The sequence below is a fragment of the Chlamydotis macqueenii genome, chromosome 6 (genome assembly GCF_036417535.1).
Source record: "Chlamydotis macqueenii isolate bChlMac1 chromosome 6, bChlMac1.mat, whole genome shotgun sequence".
In the NCBI taxonomy this organism is placed as follows: domain Eukaryota; kingdom Metazoa; phylum Chordata; class Aves; order Otidiformes; family Otididae; genus Chlamydotis; species Chlamydotis macqueenii.
This window is the reverse complement of record NC_141561.1, coordinates 6,719,464-6,738,961: the sequence shown is the minus strand read 5'-3', so window position 1 is coordinate 6,738,961 and position 19,498 is coordinate 6,719,464. Positions and strand designations below refer to the sequence as shown.

Sequence of the window (19,498 nt, the reverse complement as noted above, 5' to 3'; positions counted from 1 at the left end):
TAATACAGTCAGGGTTTCCTGCCTGAAGGTTCGTACGCTGCAGTACCTTTGAAATCATCATGAGTTTCTCACAGGCGTTTGTGAGAATAGGATGAAGCCTCAAATTAGGGAAAACCAAAGGAGCTGTGGGAATTGGCTGTAGTAAACACTGATTTGGCTTCCCTTTGTCAAATAAGTAATTTCCCACTATCTGATAAAGCTAAAATGTAGGACTTGGATGAACAGTTCTCAGAAATAATTCACAGTGATTGTATGCACCACTACTGGCTCCGCTCACAGCAGTATTCTGCTTTTCTGACTTTTCTTGGAGACCATGTGAAGGGCCTGCTGAAGTACCATAAATGACTTCAAAGAGAAACATAATTTAAATATCATTCAGATCAAAATTGAGTGTTTCTGGATTTATGTTGTCATGTGTTTCTTAACTCAAGTATAAAGTTTTTATTCTGTCCATCTCTTCCAGTAACGGTTTGCTGTGATGTATTTTAATGGATGGTACCTTTCTCTTGCTCAGGTTTTGTTTTGTGGAGCAATGCGTTTAAACACGAAGTGGTGCTGCTGTGTGTGTGACGCTGACGGTTAATATGGTTCTGGTACACAGCAGCCAAAGGCGAATCTATTGATTTTTATAAATGATGATGAGTAAAATAGATCTCTCTTTCCTGCCTGTGCTGAGCCTACGGAGATATGTAACTGATATTTGCCTGTTGCAGCTGTAGGTCTGGGCAGCATCTGTTCAAGATGCTGGCTAGGGCTTTAGGCTGACATTGGGTTATATATTAGGGTTCCTCATATCGGTTGCTTTACTGCTATGAAAAGATATATAGTACTGTGGGAATGGATGATGCTCCCATGGCCTGAATCAAAATTACTTGATACGGGTAATCCCCAGCAAATGGTATTGCCATTATTAAGGCAAATGAATACACAAGGATGCTGAATTTTTCTACATAAATGTTTTCCAATCCTGTATGATTTCTCCCGTTGTCTAACAGGAGTGCTACATAGTATCAGAACACCTAAACCCACGCTTTGCTGCTTGTAAAGCTGACTTCATCAGATAAATTGTGGGACTTAAGTGAGTTACCCAGAGTTGAACACACTACTGTGCCTTGCTTTGTCCTCAGAGCCCATAAGAGACTGTAGTGCATTGCAGAGAGGTGCGCCCCAACACCAGACTGACCCATGGGACAGAAAAGAGGAGGACAAGGATGCGCGCAACTGAAAAATTTGGTGGCTACTTTTGTCACTGATTCATCACTGATTTGGGAAAACATTTTTGATTTTGCCTTCTGAAGAAGAAACTTTCGTGACTTATTCTTGCTTGCTACTCAAACTCATTAAGCTCTGGTTTGATGGTGCTGGGAGGCATTGCTGGAACAGGGGCCAACAAAATCTCTCCCAGAGCTGTGGATGCCTCAGTGCCCACTGGTGGGACTAGGAGTGAGAAGTAGATGAAAAGCCCCATTTATCACCAGTCCCCTTTGCTTGTGACTTGACCTAATCTGACCTCCAGGGCTGGATTTAAGTCGCTTGGTCCCTGCTCTAGAGTTGCAGTTGCTTGTTAGGGTTGTGTTTTATATGCTCTGCTAATGCTCATCAACCAGATAACAACGTGTCAGTAATTTTGACTGGGATGAACTCTAGCAGGAATTTTAATCATCTTGGTTTCAGCCTCGACGCATCACTTTGTGGGGATAAAATGCAAGGAATGGCAAGATTTTTGAGGGGTAAAAAATCCCTTCAAAGCTAGTGACAAATTTGAGTATATGAAGAAATATTTATTTTCAATTTTCAGCACACTTTCTGTCTTAATTTTTGTATCATTTAACACTGCAGAGCAGAGCAAACAGATGTGGCCAATCCATGAGCAAATTAAAGAAAAATTAATTGGGAAATTAAAGAACCAACTAGAATCGCTTTGAGTCTTCCAGAGTTTGCATTGGAAGAAAAATAATTTCAGATGCAGTGAGGTTCTGATCTCCATGGGCGGCAAAAGATAAGGTGTTTAAAAAGTAAAAGATAGGGAGTTTTTCTGCTATGTGAGTGGTAAGCAGGCATCTAGATAATGTTTATGGAGTGAGAAAAAAAAATATCAGAGCTTTAAGAAACTCACTGCAGTGCTTGTGCAAAGAAGGATTTCAACAATTTTTCTTTCTTTGATGATTTATTCACAGTATAAAAAGAAAGTGATAGGCTAAATGAGTCAAACACCAGCTGGCCTTTGTGAATGCAGTGAGTTTAAATGTTTTGGATAGCCAACTGTAGGAAAATAGAATGTAAATAAATACAGAACGGTTGTTAATTCCTTTAAAAGGAAAATGGTGTTTTCTACTCAATGATCTTCCCATTTACATTTTGCTAGAAAGATGTTAAACAGAGTGTACAAAAGGAAGTTATTTCTTTAATTAAAATAGCTTGATGAATGCTTCAGGCTTTCAAGTCCCTCCTAATGAAATCAGATCTTTTAAGCTTAGGAGATCTCCTTTTCCGTCGCTGCCGTTTTGGGAGCTCGTGCCTGGTGGGGCCCCACAGTTCCCCGCCTCGGAGTGGGTTGCCAGCCCCAGGGCATCCCAAAAACCCCACAGCCATAGGCTTCCCACGTGTTCCCAAAGAATCTTTTCCATTGCTTAGCAGTCCTCAGCATTCAGAATTAGGAATAATCTGGCAAATTGGGTCCATTGCAGGAGAGGAAGAAGCAGCTAATTTTAGCCTGTTGGGCAGGGGAGGGCTGCCGTGGGGTTTGCCAGCAGCGGGCTGTGGGATTTGTCTTGCCTTGCTCTGACTCCTGGTGAACCACAGGAGTTTCTTAACTTTCCTCTCAGCTGGTAGGATTTTTTTCCCACCTCCTAATGTATCTGATTCCGTGATGGCTGAATGCACAGTCATGTGGATAAAGAGCTTTTATCATCACTTCTCTTACAAACTCCCCAGGTCCAGGGGATTAGAATTGGAAAAAGAAGAAGTCTTAAAATTGGTTCAAATGGGTTTAAAAATGGAATTCAATGGGTCAGAGCAAGGGAACAGAATTGTAAAGGTACGAGAGCTTGCGAAGATATCTGTCAGTAGCTTTTTCAGGTGTGCTGCTTTTAGTTTTTATTTGCTGAAATATTTTTGGAAACCATGCTCTGTAGACAGTCATGATGACAGTTATTACAGATGTGCCTTAAACCCAGCTGTGGTACCGTTAATTTAAAAATGCATGCATAAATAGCTGGGAGAAAGATCTGGCTGAATATTGCAGCCTCCCCACTTCGCAGGGGCGTTTGGAACCCCTCCGGACGCCCCTGTGCTCACGATTGCCACTAAATGACTGCGATACAAATGGGAGCACTCCACCGCAACGCGTTATCTCTTTCCTTTTCAGTGAGTTAGCAATTACTGCTTGCATCTGTCTTGTGGCACGTGTGTGACCTTATTACCCAGACCTTTTATTTTTTTTTGCCTCTCAAGTCCATGCCTGTTGAAAGTCATGGCAGAAATTTTATCCACGGTGCAATCTTCTGCATCCTGTTGCATAAGGGCTCTTTTTCCCACTTTTCTTTTTAATTGGAGCCAGGATTCTAATTGAAGCATTTTGAGTGAAAACATTCCTGGACGTGAATGGACAGCAAAGGAGACAGAAATGGAATTGCTGTAACTTTAATGAATGTATTCAGTTTTATTATTTCAAAAGTAGTAACATAATTGCTTTTTCCATTCAGTGGCTGAAGAAGTTTTCACCAATAATAAGTAGGATTTTAATGGAAATGGCAGAAGTGCTTATGGATGGTAATAGCCACTAGAGTGTTTGCAGTTTTCAAATTAGATGCACATAATTGGTCATAAAAAGAAAATTTCATTTGTTAAAAATCTCTGGAAACATATTGAATGTTTAACATTAGAAAGGATACTGCCACAGGAATTATTTTCTTGTCATATTTAATAATCAGGATTTAGTCAAGTATTTAAATGTGTTGCATAAACAAATAATATATTTGGAAAACACACAAAACTGTGTTTAAAAATATCGCTGACTGCATCACTTAGCAGTTGCATCCGTATTATCCAATAGTCTATCCCAATTAATTGCTTTTTAAACAGATTTTAGTGGTGGAAAATGAATGAAGAATACTGATAAATCATAGTGTCTGCCTTTCTTTCTCTGGGTCTCCTTCATCGTGTCCTCTCTTCTCCCCTTGCCTAGGCCAGATGGTGCGTGGGCGCTCGGTGGTCCTGCGGGCAGCGGGCGAGGGCAGACCCTGCCCGGAGCAGCTCACTCAGCACCGGAGCTGCCCGGTGAAGCCCTGCTACAGCTGGCTGCTGGGCCCGTGGTCTCCCTGCAGAGTCCAGGTATGGATTTCTCCAGCCCTCCCTGAGGGCTCCTTGGGGACAAAAAATCATCATTGTGTGGCAGAATTGATTGAGGCTGCCGTTCGCGGGTCAGAGGTGTTTCTGTGGCCATTGAAGGTGCTGGTAAGATCCATAGGGAAGCAGGGGAAGTTCAGGAGCAGTAAACCTCCGCACCTCATCTTTCAGCCATCAGCAGCGATTTATAGCAGGATGGGTTCAAGTACAGTGAGCTTATGGACATTTTAATGGAGATCTATGGAGTAAATGTGCTTGAGTGGGCATAGTCATGGTGACCTATAATTTAATTATATAAAATAGCTCTAACAAGAAAATAGATACACTAGATTTCAATAGAGCTTAGCCTTTTTTATCTTTTTTCTTTCCCTTTTTTTTTTTTTTTTTTTTTTTTTTTTAAAGCACTGTATAGCAGGTCTTTCCTCACAAGGTCTACAGTAGAGTAGTGTGAGTTACTGTATGAAGTGCTGATTTCTACTTTCCCCTTAGCCTGGCTATCTTTTTAATGATCTAAAAATGGCTGGATTCAGTTGCAATGTGCTGTACCTATGCTTGACACCTCTCCTTGGCACTGGAGCTATAATTTTTTTCACTGCCAGTGCCTTGCATCAGGCCTGAATTGACTCTTTTCCCACCCTCTATGCTTTTTCTTCTCTCCTCATCTGTTATATTAACACATACAAGTCAGTAACCCAGTTTAAGCAGAGGTGAATCTTCCACAGTGAAGTTTCTCGGGCAGAGTGAAGTCTGCTCGGGCTGCTTAAAGCCGGCTTTGCTGAGCTGGTGGTGAGAGAAGCGTGGTTGGGGTGGCAGAGAGCCCTGTCTGGTCCCAGGGGACAGGACCTGTGGGTCGATCTGTGGCTGCTTCTCTGGATTATACCACATAGGAGACTGAAGCCAATAATGTGTGTAAAGACACATCCCTTGTGTTTTCTGCTCTGCCCTCTACCGTGCTGCAAATGCCTTGAATACCTGTGTGATTTCTAGATGCGGTAGGCGGATGTGTAGCAAATACCGTGGGTGGCAGAATGGATATCCAGAATGTTCCCAGGTTTTCACAAATGATATCTGGAGCGTGACAGTCTTTGGACAGTCCAAGATCAGAGAAAGAGAAATATATTTGTACTTTTTTGTAATGAAGAACAGCTTAACTGCAGGTAGGGACGTGAATATGATTCTTGCATGTACTGCACTCAGTATGTGTTTATGTATAACATAAATATAACAAAATGATAACATCAGCTGATATTTTATCCAGATAACGTAAGCAAAGTCTGTTAAACATTAGGAAAGAGATCTTCAGCCACAGGAGCTAACAAAGCTGATAAAAGAATTAGTAGGGAAGCTGAATTAATGCCCTGGCATACTCTAAATAAATAACACATTGTGCAGATTAAATGTGTGCACATGCAGAATGCAGCTAAATTTTGTCTCAGAGCAAGTAACCACAGCATTCCCTAACCCAGATATCATCCTGCGCTTTCGGTGAGATAGAGCCTGCTTGTCTCCTTAAATTACCGTGATGTAGTTTCTCTACCCTTTGCTTTGTTTTGGAGAGGAGCCATGTTATTCATGTTCAGTTCTCCTTAATGAGGTGCTTCGGAATTAAATGTAGTTCATAAATACAGGGTGATTTATTCCTGTGCTTTACTGGAAAAGAAGCTTAAGCTTAGTTTCCAAAGAAAGCTTTCAGAAGTCCTGTTCTCAAGGTTGCTTTGTTAAATAAGCTAAATGCATCCTATGGTAAGAGCAAAATGCATTTTGTGAAGGTGCCTTCCTGTAATAATATAAACAGGACAATTAATTATAAGGATAAAGTATTTTTTCCTTGTATCACGAGATAACTGAGACTGCATTTCTTAGCTGTAGAAGGACTGTTTTATGCTAAATTGACTTCATGTGAATAATTAGAGCTGTCTGCATCTTTAGGAAGAGAGCCCACTGACTCAGTTATTGCTGACTTTCACAGGGCGGAAATCAGTGCGTTGCTCTCCAGGTAATTACAGATGTCACAGGCACACCTCCGGCAGGTGTGGGGCATTTCTGCTGCCTTGAGAGGGATGCAGAATGTGGGAAATGGTCAATACACCTAATCTTAAAGGCTTACATTACATTAATAATTTTCATACTGGAATTGAAGTGGTTTGCCCTGATTAGTTAAAAAAAAAGAAAACAAACAAAACAAAGCAGTGGCTGATACTGTTCATAATTTTTCCATTAAAGGAATATAAGTGAAGTAGTTAGACATTAGCAAGCACTAGCTACCTAACATTCCTAAGAATACTAAGAACCCTTCCTTGCTAAAGTGTTTTAAAAGCAATCACTTAAATGGGATGACACAACGCTTCCTCATTAAAGAAAACTTTACCTGATTAAATGCTCATCAACCTGTGAAAGCGTTGCCCAATCAACTCTTTACTTAAAATAATTGTGAATACACATGAACCCCAGTAAAGCCTGAAAATGGAGAACTTTTTTTAAAGGCATGTCTGGGTAAAGCATCTCATTAGGGCTGTTATCTTTCATCTTATTAGTGTGTTATATGCAGAAAGCATCGGAGGGTGATGCGAGAGGTTTGTGCAGATGCTGCCTTATGTCAATGTGTAGGTCAATTCAAAAGCTACCTGACTATCAAAATACAGTCCTGGTCTAAGCCTTCTCCTTATTTTATGGGTGTTCGGTTGGGGTGAGGAGGGTGAGAGGCAGGAGGCTCTGTGCAGGAGCTCCTGGAGGGGCCCATACCCCCAGGCTGTATTTAGGGGACCCAGGGTGGGTTCTGCATCCTCCATAGGGTCAACATAGAAGTGCAGCTAAATGGAGGGAATCCCCTCTGGAAGTCAAATCCCTGTGTATTTTCTGCCAGGAACTTGTAGATCAGGAGGCAAATTCTGGTTCTAGGCAAACCTCAGGTGATCACAGCTTCCAAGGGAGAGCATTTACAATACAGATTTGATCCCCTGAGTTTTGAATATGTGATTATCTTCTTGGCAGTTCTCCTCTGATGAGCAGCTATTCCCTGCATCCTCAGCATGCCCTTACTGCGGCAAACTTCCACTGATTCCACACCTATTAATTAGACCTTCAAATGTATAATTTTGAGGACATGAATAATTTTGAAGGTGATGAGGAAGTTAATGCAGTGCTCCTGCATTGCTTATGATCTTACCAAACATACCGAAAACCATCCCGATAAGTGACAGGATGACATTTTATCTTTTAAGTGTGTTCAATTGATTGTAAAAACACGTTGCTGATCTTGAAAGAAAGCAAGCAAATGGAAGCCACTGTTAAAAAGTGAACCTTTGTCTTTCGAACTGTTTGAGACTCCACAGTTTCTATTTATTTTTTGTTCTAAGCATTGGAAAATATGAATGTATTTCCAGTATTGCATGATAGAAGAATGAAGGTTGCATGTGGACTTTTGTAGTTGAGACTACTGTACCAAAAAAAAAAAGTATTGTTTTCACCTATTATTTATATTTATATCTTGGTGTTCATATAACTATATCTTGATATGTATTTAAATGCCTGTATATCGTTTATACAACAATAAGTATCCTTTTAAAAACTTTTTTTGTCCTTTCCAGTAATCTTTACTTGTTTTTTGAGCCACTTTGAGCTGGAAATACACTGCAGTTTGATTAGTGCCCATTTCCCCCGAGAATTTTCTCCACATCGTCTTCTGTTTCCACCAGCCATTTCTGAGAGCTCTAACCCAATTGACAGCTGTGTGAGTTATTCACACACCATTAATCTCAGACCGCAAGAGAAGTTTCAGTGGTGAAACAGTAATTTAGAACAGTAAGTTACACACCGACTAAAGTGAAACACAGTGTTAAAAACTTGAAATCTGGCTGCATATAGTAAATCTACACTAATACTAAGATGCTTTTGATTAGCAACTGCTCTAAATCCAGCAAGTTATGCTTTTATTTCCATTTTGTTGTGCATCTGCAACAGAAGGGATGGAGAGAATGGAAGAGCTACTGGGTGTGTGCAAGAGAGCCATCCTTGAGATTCCTGCTAGCAAACCCACTGCTGGATGAATGCACTCTGGGGGCCATTCTGTTCTGCAGATGAAGTCCATTATTTTAAAAGAATCCACTGCCAAGTGATCTAAAGGAGCACTTCCCTTGGTTATATAAAAGCAATGCTTCATCCTTCTTCTTGAGTTTCATTTACTGAATTTTGTAAAGTGCCATTTCCACAAGGCTTCAGGCGAAGATTCATAAAGCATCGCGCAGGTTTAAGATGTGCACCTCAAACATCACTATAGCTCTGTTTTTCAGATGAGAATTAAACAACTCCAACCTCTAGAAATAGCCTCTGTGCTTCAGCTCTCACAGCATCCTCAGCCCTTGCTCGTCCCTATAGCCAAACAATATTGATTTTCTAGTAAAGGAAGTCTTCTTTAGCAAATAGTTTGGTGTATGGCTAAGTATTTCAGAACTGGGCTGGCGAGCATGGAGTGGCTCAGATGGAGCCTCCTGTTGCTTGTTCAGTGCTAACACGTTGTGCCTGACTTTGGATGGTGTTTTGGTGGAGTATTTGACACGAGTTGTTGATCTCAGTCCACTGCAGAACCAATAGCTTCCTTTAAGAAATGACACAAACAGCCTGATGCGCAGTAACCCTTGCAGTTTAATTAAGTGTGCTGGAGGATTTTTGCTGTTGCAGGGTGTAAACCATGTAAGTGCTCTTATTGGCCTGTATCACCAAAGGAGGTGAGTGAAATGTCCATTCCTTATGGGCAAGGTCTGCTCTTGGCCTCTTCAGAGAAGCCAAAAATTACAGTGTTCATGTTACTGGGCACTAATTAAGAATCAGTAAATTCACTGGCTCTAGTAGAAGGCGTGATAGACTGACCCCAAGGACAGTATTCATCTTTCATGGTACGCACCTCTTCTCCTGCTTTGGTTACCACACACTTTTCTGTGTGACTCTGCCTCTGAGCTTCTGTAGAGATGTGTACAGAGGAGATCTCCATCTGTCTTCCTGTAACTGGGGATACTATTGCAGTGCAAAGACCAAATTTGTATCTTTGAAGTCTTTTTAGGTGGAATCAACCATATTTCTTCTCTCAACTGCTAACGTCGGTGATGTGTGTCTCTGTTCCCTTCTATCATTTCGTAGGGTGGACAGTGTGGAGATGGATTGCAAGTCCGCAATCTGACATGTGTAGTGCATGATGCATCTGTTTCTGCCACATCCAGACCAGTAGAAAATGCATTATGTGGTGAGCTGCCTTCAAAAGAGAGTGTGCTGCAGTTACCATGCTCTGTGCCTTGTCCAGGTAAAGTCTTTGAAAAGTTCCAGTGCATTTTTTGCCTGTGATAGCCATCTCAGATCGAGATACTTCCATAGGTCTGAGTACTGTTAGCTGCCATCGTAAGAATTTATACTTCAGCAGATCAGGTAAATGCTCAGTCTGCTGTTTCTAGATCAGCTGAAAAAGAGAGTTGTTTTTTGGTTTTTTTTTTTTGAGAAAATGAGATTCCATGAAGCAGAAAATCTGAATAATGCATACCACTGGGTGATAAACTGGGGTTATTTCACTATTACAGCTGTTGTACACTTAGATTGTCCTTATGCTTTAAGGCTGATTCCTTTTGAAAACCTGTGATTTTTTCTTTCAACATGCAGGTGACTGCCACCTGACAGAGTGGTCAGAGTGGAGCTCCTGTGAGCTCACCTGCATCAATGGCAGGAGCTTTGAGACAACAGGGCACCAGTCTCGATCCAGGGCTTTTATCGTTCAGTCTCCTGAAAACCAGGAGAGCTGCTCCGGACAAGCAGTGGAAACACGACCTTGCTCAGGTAGCGTGGCCACAGCGCTGATTCTAGAGTTTGTTCTGGTTTTGTTGCAAGGTGAAGACTAACTGGTATTGATAATTGCAGGAGGGAAGTGTTATGACTACCTGTGGAAAACCAGCCTTTGGCGAGACAACATACGCACGGTGTGGTGTCAGCGCTCAGATGGAATAAATGTCACAGGTATATCCAAAAATTGCCATGCTCAACTATGAATGGAAGTCTCCATCCAGGTTTTTCTTCTTCTGCATCAGTTGCTCAGAGGGCAATTGGAAGCCTTCCTAATGCCTCCAGAATTTTGGTTCAGATTTGTGTATAGGAAAGGCAGATGGTAGCTCACCAGCCTTGCTGTCCAGTCAACATCATGCATGTCATTACATGAGAGTATTTGGGTGAGTTACCCCTACTGTTGGGTTGGTCACAGGAAGATAATGAGTGTACATGTGCTAAAAGGGCTTCCTGGGCTGGCTTGCACAGCCATTAGTGCAACCTTCCTGTGACCGTGGAGAACAGAAAAGAACATCACACACATGGGTAGAGAGCCCAGCTTCTGTACCTCTTCTTCTGTTCAACACACAGGAATCTCAAGTGCTCAAACTGTGAGATCCCTGCTGTTGCTGTGACCTACAAATTTTGCCTGCACAGGATGAAAACGGAAATTCATGGTCTGCACTTTGAAGCTCCATGAGAGACTGGGAAAGGCAGTAGGGCTTGCACATCTATACGATCTCTCTTGATATGCGCAGGGTGAATAAGGAGAGTAGAAATGAAAATGCGGATGTTCTTATTTACTTCTGTTTATAGTGACTAGTTAAGATAATAAGAAAAGTTTGATGTGCAAAGGATGCTGAGTAGTTAAGAACTCATTGCAATGTTTTAATTCCTATAGAAGCACAGACTTCCCCAAGTGAGAATGGGCAAAGGTGTTACGTGCATTGTCTTCTTACGTAGATAAGACATTAATGAGGGCACAGATGTGCATCTAATTCCCGATTCTGTACCCGACTTCCTATGTGGCCTGTGGCAAACTGCTTAAATCTGTGTATCTCTGTTCTTCATTAACAAGATGAGTATGATAATAATTCCGTGCCTTGTTAAGGCAAATTAATTAATGCAATGCCTACAGATATTCTGCTAATGTGCTCAATAGACTGGTTCTTAACTATATAAAATAAGCAAGCAAGCACTTTTTCCACTATGGTGTTCCAAGTCGAAAACATGTTAAAACATACCCTTGAAGGCAGCCAGTATTTTCTTTTACAGGAGGATGTGCTCTTCGGACAAAACCTGCAGAAGTTCGGCACTGCAGCCCAGCCTGCAGGAAACCATTCTCCTACTGCACACAGGTAATTGGTCACTGCAGAATATGGTTGAGAAACGAACACCGCAAAATCTGTTTGATTCTGTACCATGAATTCATTCCAGGACCTAGAAAATAGTTTAGTGTGTCCGTGGTACCACCTCGAGGAAGTTGTGGGAATTTCAGTCTGAAAGGAAACCCTCATAAACCTGCACAAACGAGTGATGGGAGTATTTATGTGGTGTTACAATTTTGGTTTTGTTCTGTAGAGAGGTTTTGGAACCTCTTGGTGTAATTTTCATGGAATTCTTATTGTACTGTGCCATAGAAAATGGACTGTAAACTTCTATAAGAGAGGAGATAAAAGCATGCGTCCTCTCTGCTCCTCCACGGACACAGAGGCTTCCATAAGCGTAGGGAAGCTGTAGCAGCATGATCCCACAATCACTGCCTTCTAAAGCAAATCCTAGCAAATCAGACTTCTACGAAACCGCTTGAAGAAACTGCTTAGACTGATACAGGGCAGTGGATATTTGGCCATAAGGGAGAAAGCTTCATTTCGCATAGCCCTGCAAAATACCAGAGTGGAAATACATTGGATCTGAAGTTGGATTGTTTCTTGTTCATCTCTTCTAATGCCCAGCAGGGTCAGTGGGAAAATTGTTATTGACAAGAGGAGTTTGGATCAAACCACAGATGCTTATTACTAACCCTGTTAGGATGAAAATGTTGGTGTGTTGGGCTTCTCCCTAATTACTGACTTTTTCAACCAATTCCCCAAATATATTTTGTCTTTTTGAACTGAAATGGGTTTGTGGGCACCGGTTCCTGGCTTGTTTGGTTTGGTGGTGGCAAAGTTGCATGTAGAGTTTCTTCATAGTTTGCCTACAATTTAACATACTATTTGATTTAATACTGAATTCCCTTTTGTCACCTAGAGAGGAGTCTGTGGTTGCGAGCGAGGTTATACAGAAATAACGAGATCAAATGGTTCCCTGGATTACTGCATGAAGGTACCAGGTTTAGAAGATAAGAAAGCTGATGTTAAGACCATTGCTGGAAAAAATAAACCTGTCAACTCAAAAATGCATGACATTTTCAAAGGATGGTCTATTCAACCTTTTAATCCAGGTGAAAAACTTACATATGAATGGAATAAATTGTCTTTACATTTTTGTAAAAGATACAAGCTTTGTAGATAATAACATCAGGGATCACGTCTGGGAGCTGCAGAGCAGCCTTCCAGTTTCTAACTCACATGCCACCTTTCATTCCTTTGTGCCTATACAGAGCAATCGCAATCTCTGATGTTGAGAGATAGCAAAGACGGAACAAAGTAATAATATTTTGCAAAAGTATGCTCATATGTGTTTTTTTGGGGATGCTTAGAACTATTATCTAATGGTGTTTCTAGAAGTAATAAATAAAGGACCAGGAAAGATGTTGATCACTAGCGCTTCAGAAGATTCAGAGCAGAAAGTACTTAAGATACCATTAAAGAAAGCATTGGTTGTTTCTTGCCGTATTTCAAAAGTATTTGAAAAAAATAGGGTAGAAAGTGTAGAGTTTAGAGTTTTAAGTGTTGAAGTTAAGACATTAAAGAAAAACAAAGACAAAAAGCAGGCAAGCTGCTGTTCCCAAGCAGTGCATCCCAAGTGGATCTTTGACTTCCACGCAATAAAATGCTTCCCAGTTGGAATCGTGTACTGAATGTGCCCAGATTGGTCCACAGGACTGGTGCTATAGTTGTAATAGCTGATCACTGTGTTGACTGTTATTTTTCAGATTAATTTATTCAAAATAAATTTCTAAAATGCAAATAGGACTTTAAAATGGGAGCAGAAGGTGTCAGGCATGTCAAGGTTTACTGAAATGCGTCAGTTCTCCCTATTCTCTAAAATAACTGGTGGTGCAGCTTTCCCCTCCTTCTGCTACCTGACATTGCATTTGTTTCCTGTTAGTTTGTAATGAACACAAGACTTTAGAAAACGTGTAACGAAAGGTTCTGTTGTGGGATTCAGGGAGCCATAATTCTGTCTGGTATATGTGATCACACTTTGAATGTTACATTTACATATTTGATTTGCATACAGTAGTTAACCTTTGCATTGACAGTCTCTGAGCTAATAGAGCTCGGTCCAACGCCTTTTAAAGTTGGCTGGTTTTCGATCAAACCCATCATCCAGAAGCCCGTGCAGTTCACCAGCAGTTTGAGTCACAGGTTTGGGGTTAATTATCTTTTTGTCAGCATCCGTGGCCATCTATAGGCTGTCTGCCTTAGGTGTTGTCTCTTCAGCTGTTACCTTTACGAGGTTAGAAAAAGGGAGAGAGGTGTGAGTGAGTGCTGCAGTTTCCTCTTTTAAAATCAGTATTCAAGGCTGCAGCCCTGAAAGCTTCTGGTGGACTTGACCTCAGTGCAGCAGCTGTTAGCCAGTGCTCCCCCAGGGACTACAAGACAGAAATAGGGACAAAGGAGCTTTTACAGAACATGGTGTTATTTAATTTTAGGGTAGAAATGTTACAGAAACAATATATGGGAAAGGAATAAAGGTGCTCCATGTGTGCTAAAAGTATCACCAACCCCATGACATCCTGCAGGTAACTCTTCAGTCTGTATGTGTCCTTCACACCCCAGCTCAAGGCTGGTCCTCTTCAAATCACTCCCCTTTGTCTAACTTCTTGACAAAATATGTAATTACTCCCCTTTAAACAGGCTTGCAGGCTTACTAGTCTGGGCGTTTGCAATAATTGCTGCTAGCTGAGCCAGGAAACTGCTGTGACCTACCAGTTACGCTCTTGATAGCAGGTCTGCGGTGAACGCTGCCTGTATGGATGGCGTTTACCACCCTTCAGTACCACAGTCCTTGACACATGTGTATGTCTAAGGACTTATATCTGTCAGTAGAAGTATCCGTGCCTTTCTCCAGTTAGTTTGTGATTTCCCTTCCCGATTACAGTTTGGAACACAAATTTTATTACAATTTAATGAGGCGGGTGGTTTTGTTCTTTTAAATGCTCTGCAGGAGTGCACAGAACTGATTTTGAATCAAGCTGTGTTTCTCCTTTCTTTACCACACTTGAGGAGGCCAGAGTTCAGGTACAGAAACTTTTTTCAAGTAGAGAGGCAATTTGAGTGGCTTTGTTTAAATTGTAGGATGACATGGTCCAGTGCCTTTTTGTTGGGGATGGAGAACATAGCTGCTTTCATAGCAGACGTGGTGGGATGACTTTCTGTGACTGTGACAGTCCCTTTGCAGGACTGCTAAATGTTTCTTGGCCATCTCTAGTTGAGAGGACAGAAAAAAAACCCAAAGCAAAACAACCCAGACCCAATGAATGGAGCTCTTCTCCATGGGAGATGATAGGCTGTAAGTGTTTTGAGGAGAAAATCGGTGAGAGGTACTCAGCCTTTCCACAAAGCCTGGAATTAAAAAAGCAGAAAGAATGGGATCTGATTAAACATGTTTCTCTTGGAAAAAAAATCATCATTCAGACATAAAATGTAAAACAGGCTCAGTCATTGTCTCGTGAAGTTAACTCCCCGCTCGCATGGCTGAGTTTGAAATGGCCTCTGTCAGACTGTGTCTGTGGGCGCGGCGCGGGTTCGTATTCCTGCCTCCGGTGCGTATTGACAGCTCTGGTGATACGGATCAGCTCAGACTGCCACTGCATGGGAAAAATACCACCGCTGCTCCCTCCAAGGAAAACTGCCCTGCCAGAACACAGCAAGAACCAGAAATATTGGTCTTCTAAAAATTATTATTATTAATGCATGGAGAGGTTCCTGCAAGGGCCACAGGGTGAGTCCCCCGGCATCGCAACCCAAGCAGCCCTGTCAAGAGCCTCACCTTGTCATAAAGCCAGTTATTTCTCCTGCTCCTGTGGCCCAACTGGAACACTCTTGCACAACTTCATCCCTCTTACTATTACAAAACGTATTCTTGTTTTTATTCTAAGCCGAATTTATTCCCATTTGTTGCCCAAGCGTTTTTCAGCTCTAAGTAGCTTGTTCGCTTCCGCTCGCTGGTGTTCACCCCAATTGACCCCCAAGTATTTACGGAGAACAATCCTGTCCCTTCTCGCTCCTCTTTTCTTTAGGCTAAATGTATCAGGTGTTACCTGCTTTTCTGTCTGGGTCAGCTCAACATCGAACTGCCTTTGCCAGAGCAGCCACCAAGACTCCTGAGCGAATGTACGGCAATTATCTCACGCCCCTGCTCCTTTCCACAGGCAGGAGCCGGGCCGTGTTGTATTTCTTGTGCTGCACCATGAGCCTGGGCTGCCCTTAATGAACTGTGGGAGCTCAGCCAAAGGGGAGATTGTGAAATAATGCTGCTTTGGAAAAGTGAGACGAAGCGTTCATTTTCAGTTTTCATTGAGGAAAATCTACGCTCCTCACCAAAGTTCACATTTTGTCTTGAAAATGATTGATTTTTACAGGAATATTTTTGTTGTTGTTGTTTTATGGATTATTCCCAGCCAGTCTTTGCTGTGTTTCACATCAGTGATGCTAATAATTTTGCTTGTGTTTTTTCTCTTTGCTTAATTTCTTAAGAATTTGCATATTTTAGAATAAAGTTTTTTATTCTCTCCTTTTCTCCCTCTCTCCTTTTTCCTCATCTTCCAACAGATGGTAAATTGAAGATGTGGGTATATGGAGTATCAGCTGGCGGGTTCCTCATCATAGTTTTCCTGATTTTTACATCCTACCTGATGTGGTGAGTATAGCATGTCTTTTGTCCTTAAATAAAAGCTAGATTGCTTTTATTGAAACAGTCCAAAACACTATGCTCTGTGTTGCAGAGATTTAATCCTCAAGGAAAGGATGGAGCTTGGATTATTTAAATGCCTTCATTTGGCCCCTACCTCGGAGTAATTTAAAACCCTCCAAATTGTAAATGCTATCCAGCGTAGTCATGAAGAAGTGTGGTGGCCATGCAGGGAAAGAATTATTTTTTATTATCAATAGACCCTTATATTTATTAACACTTTGCTGGGATTAGAAAGGGCTTTTTATTGTATTCTTTTTAAAAAAAATAAAAGAAGATAAAACTGTAAAAAGACAAGGGGGCTGATTGGATCGAGGAACTGGCTTCTGCTCGAGGAAGGACTAAATAGAATAGGGGCATTTAGTTGGAAAATGATGTTTGACGTGGGAATACAATAGAGATCTATGAAATCATGAATAGAGTAGAAGAGGGCGCTAGGGAATTTTTATTTCTCACAATGTAAGAAGTAGGAGGCATCTGATGAAATGATCACTTAAAATAAACAAAAGATTTTATTTTTCACACGGTGCATTATTACCTTGTGAGCTTAGCACTGCCGGGGACTGTGCATGCCAGGAAGATAAATGGATTCGAAGGTGGCATAACAGTTCACAGGAGATCAGGTCTCTTGGTGTTAATTCTGGTTTTCTGGATGTATGCTCCAGCTCAGGAAATTCTTGTATAGCTTCTTGCAGTGAATGCATCAGATGGAAACATGTCCTATGTCTAAAGCTGCTGTTACCAACTGCTGTTAGAAATAGGGTACTGGGTGTGCCGAAGCCCTGGTCTACACCAGTGCATCACTGGTGGTGGGCATTACTGTTGGGGGAGATGTCTGCCCTCCTCCAAAGCCACGATCACCACGGGCTGGGGTGGCAGAGCTGGTTTGACAGAGCTAGTGTTGCGCTCTGTGGTTTGGTTATTTGGAAAGGCGCTGCTCTTGATGCTTCTTGGAGGATATGAAGGGAGCGGTGGCCAGTGTCCGTGTGTCCTGCAGTGCCCACAGCTGGGGAAGCTGGCCCAGCTGCCCCAAGCCCTGACAGATCAGGCTAGACAACCAGAGAATCACAACTGTGACCTGACAGCATCATTCCCTCTTTCATCCAAAATCACTTTACTCTTTCTCACTCTCTTATTTGTTCTCTCAGTCCCTCTCTTCAATTAAAAGCTTAAATAACAGTGTTTGGATGCTGATTAGGAGTTGCAGTTTCCTTATTTTCCAAGCCATGTAGCTACCATTTCACTGTGGCTTCACAGTGGAGCATACAGAGGATTTTTAAAATAACATTACATAGTTCTCCATCACTCGAGGGCTGGTGAGGAAGTGTATTTCTCAATAATAATTATTGTTGCTTCAATACCGTGCCAAAGAAAAAATAAGAATATCCCACTCCTAGACAGTTCATATTTCAATTTTTCTGTGAGGTGTTCCTTGTTTTGCCAGCTACGAGAAGACACAAGAGACAGATATGCTTTATTTCCTCTCCAGATGAAGAGCACAGTTGGCTGCCCGTTTTCAGCAGGCTGTGTGTCCGCACCACACACGTAATAGCACTCAAGCAGGTCTGCGTGGTTTTTCTTGGAAGTAGTTGCTGTACTCCAGTGTCACCTAGTTGCAAAATGAAATAGCCAGCATAGGAATTTGATTTTTTTTTTTTTACTGATATTTGGTTTTTCATCATATTCCTGAGCTTATTACAGCTTGTAATTTTGTCTCCTGAAATACTTTTCTTTTTCTTGCAGCAAAAAAACAAAGCAGCATCAAAGCACTCCTCCTCAGCAGAAGCCTCTAACCTTAGCCTATGACGGAGACATTGATATGTAACGTAAAAGAAAAATCCAAATGTAGACATCAGCTGCCTTAACTGCTTTCTTTTTTGGAACTCTCTGACTTCTCAGTTTTTTGAGGAATCTCCTGATGTGTAATATACTGGGCAGAACAGAAGTATTGCGAGCTTAAAATTTTGCCAACTCTTTATTAAAAAAAAAATGAATCGACGACTTGGATCCTGTGGAACTTTTCTGAAGAGACCAGAAAATATGTTTCTTCCTGTTGATCAATGGGAATAACAAAAATAAGAGAATCTACAGAGATCAAAAGGAATTAGTAAAAAAAAAAAGGCATGACAATCCTGAGGAAATGGTGACATTTACTGTAAATGACAAGGTTGACACAGCATCATTATGCACTATATTAGTGCAGGATTCTTTATTCTTCACATATTTCAGCAATGAGTTTTCTAGTGTTTACATTTCGTTCAAAGACTATAAAACTGGATCATGTATTTTGAGAAACACAAGGAAGGAGGAGCTGAAGTGTCTGAAATTATCGGGTTTTTTAAAGTTTCTTCCTTCTTATCCTGTTTTCTAGTCTGGAATATGATTTTGCTTCATTTCCACCTACAGAACAGAATAAGGATTGTTTTGAAAAAGCATAGTTGGTTTCTTAACCGAGAATATTTTTTAAAGAGTTGAGTAGATAGGTGTTTTGATGAATGGCTAGAGGATTTGATTGTTTAAAAAGTATTTTAAATTAAATTAAACCATGTAGTTTAAATTGTTATTCAGTTTAATTACTACAAACTCTGCTTTTGTATTTAAATTTTCTTATCTGAAATATTTATAAATTCTTTTTTTGAATTTAATTACCTGACCTCATTTAATATACATCAAACACAGATGCAGTTTGTAGAAGGTCTTGCTTTTTTAAATGTTTCGGAGCCACTGAAAAGTTAGATGTCGTAAACATCTGGGAACATTTGAAGAGGGTAAGTGTTTATAATAGTGTGTGTCGCAAGTAAGAAAAGTGCCATCTTGTGGTATTGACTTGTATTTATAAGCAAATAAAATGCTAAAGAGAGTGAGAAAATTGCTTCCGGTATGTTGAATTAAACGTGTGTAAACAACATTCGTTATTAGTCTTTTACTGTGTCTGAGATTGGACTCGGATTTCAAACAATTCTGGCTTATTTTGTGCTGTACTGATTAGTAAAAGAAGCATTGTAGACAGGTACAAGTCGAGAGAACAATTGCCAATCTGCAGAATGCTTGGGCTTATTTGTAGCTCAATGCTGCTGCTTATTCCAATAATTAGAAAGAAGAGACAAAAAGAATCATTGCCAGCCTGGCACCTTTGCGATCCTTCTCAATCCGCAGTTACTTCAGAGCGGATCATGACCAGAGAAGGGTACAGCTAGGGCAGAAGGCAGTGCTCGTCTTGTTATGGTGCTGTTCACAGCTTTGTAAAGTGGTTTGAATATTATGGGTGTTG

The 19,498-nt window shown here is 41.1% G+C and overlaps 1 protein-coding gene across 1 annotated transcript in view; it reads left to right on the top strand.

Annotated features, from left to right (window-relative positions):
- THSD7B (thrombospondin type 1 domain containing 7B) overlaps positions 1–19,087 on the top strand; it is a 260,791-nt gene extending 241,704 nt beyond the window's left edge. The window contains exons 20-27 of the mRNA XM_086750826.1: positions 4,187–4,332; positions 9,481–9,640; positions 9,991–10,164; positions 10,246–10,341; positions 11,422–11,504; positions 12,397–12,589; positions 16,089–16,176; positions 17,971–19,087. Of these exons, the coding sequence (XP_086606952.1) occupies positions 4,187–4,332; positions 9,481–9,640; positions 9,991–10,164; positions 10,246–10,341; positions 11,422–11,504; positions 12,397–12,589; positions 16,089–16,176; positions 17,971–18,052 (1,022 nt within the window). The 3' untranslated portion in view covers positions 18,053–19,087. The remainder of the gene's footprint in view (positions 1–4,186; positions 4,333–9,480; positions 9,641–9,990; positions 10,165–10,245; positions 10,342–11,421; positions 11,505–12,396; positions 12,590–16,088; positions 16,177–17,970) is intronic.
- The last annotated feature ends 411 nt before the right edge of the window (positions 19,088–19,498 follow it).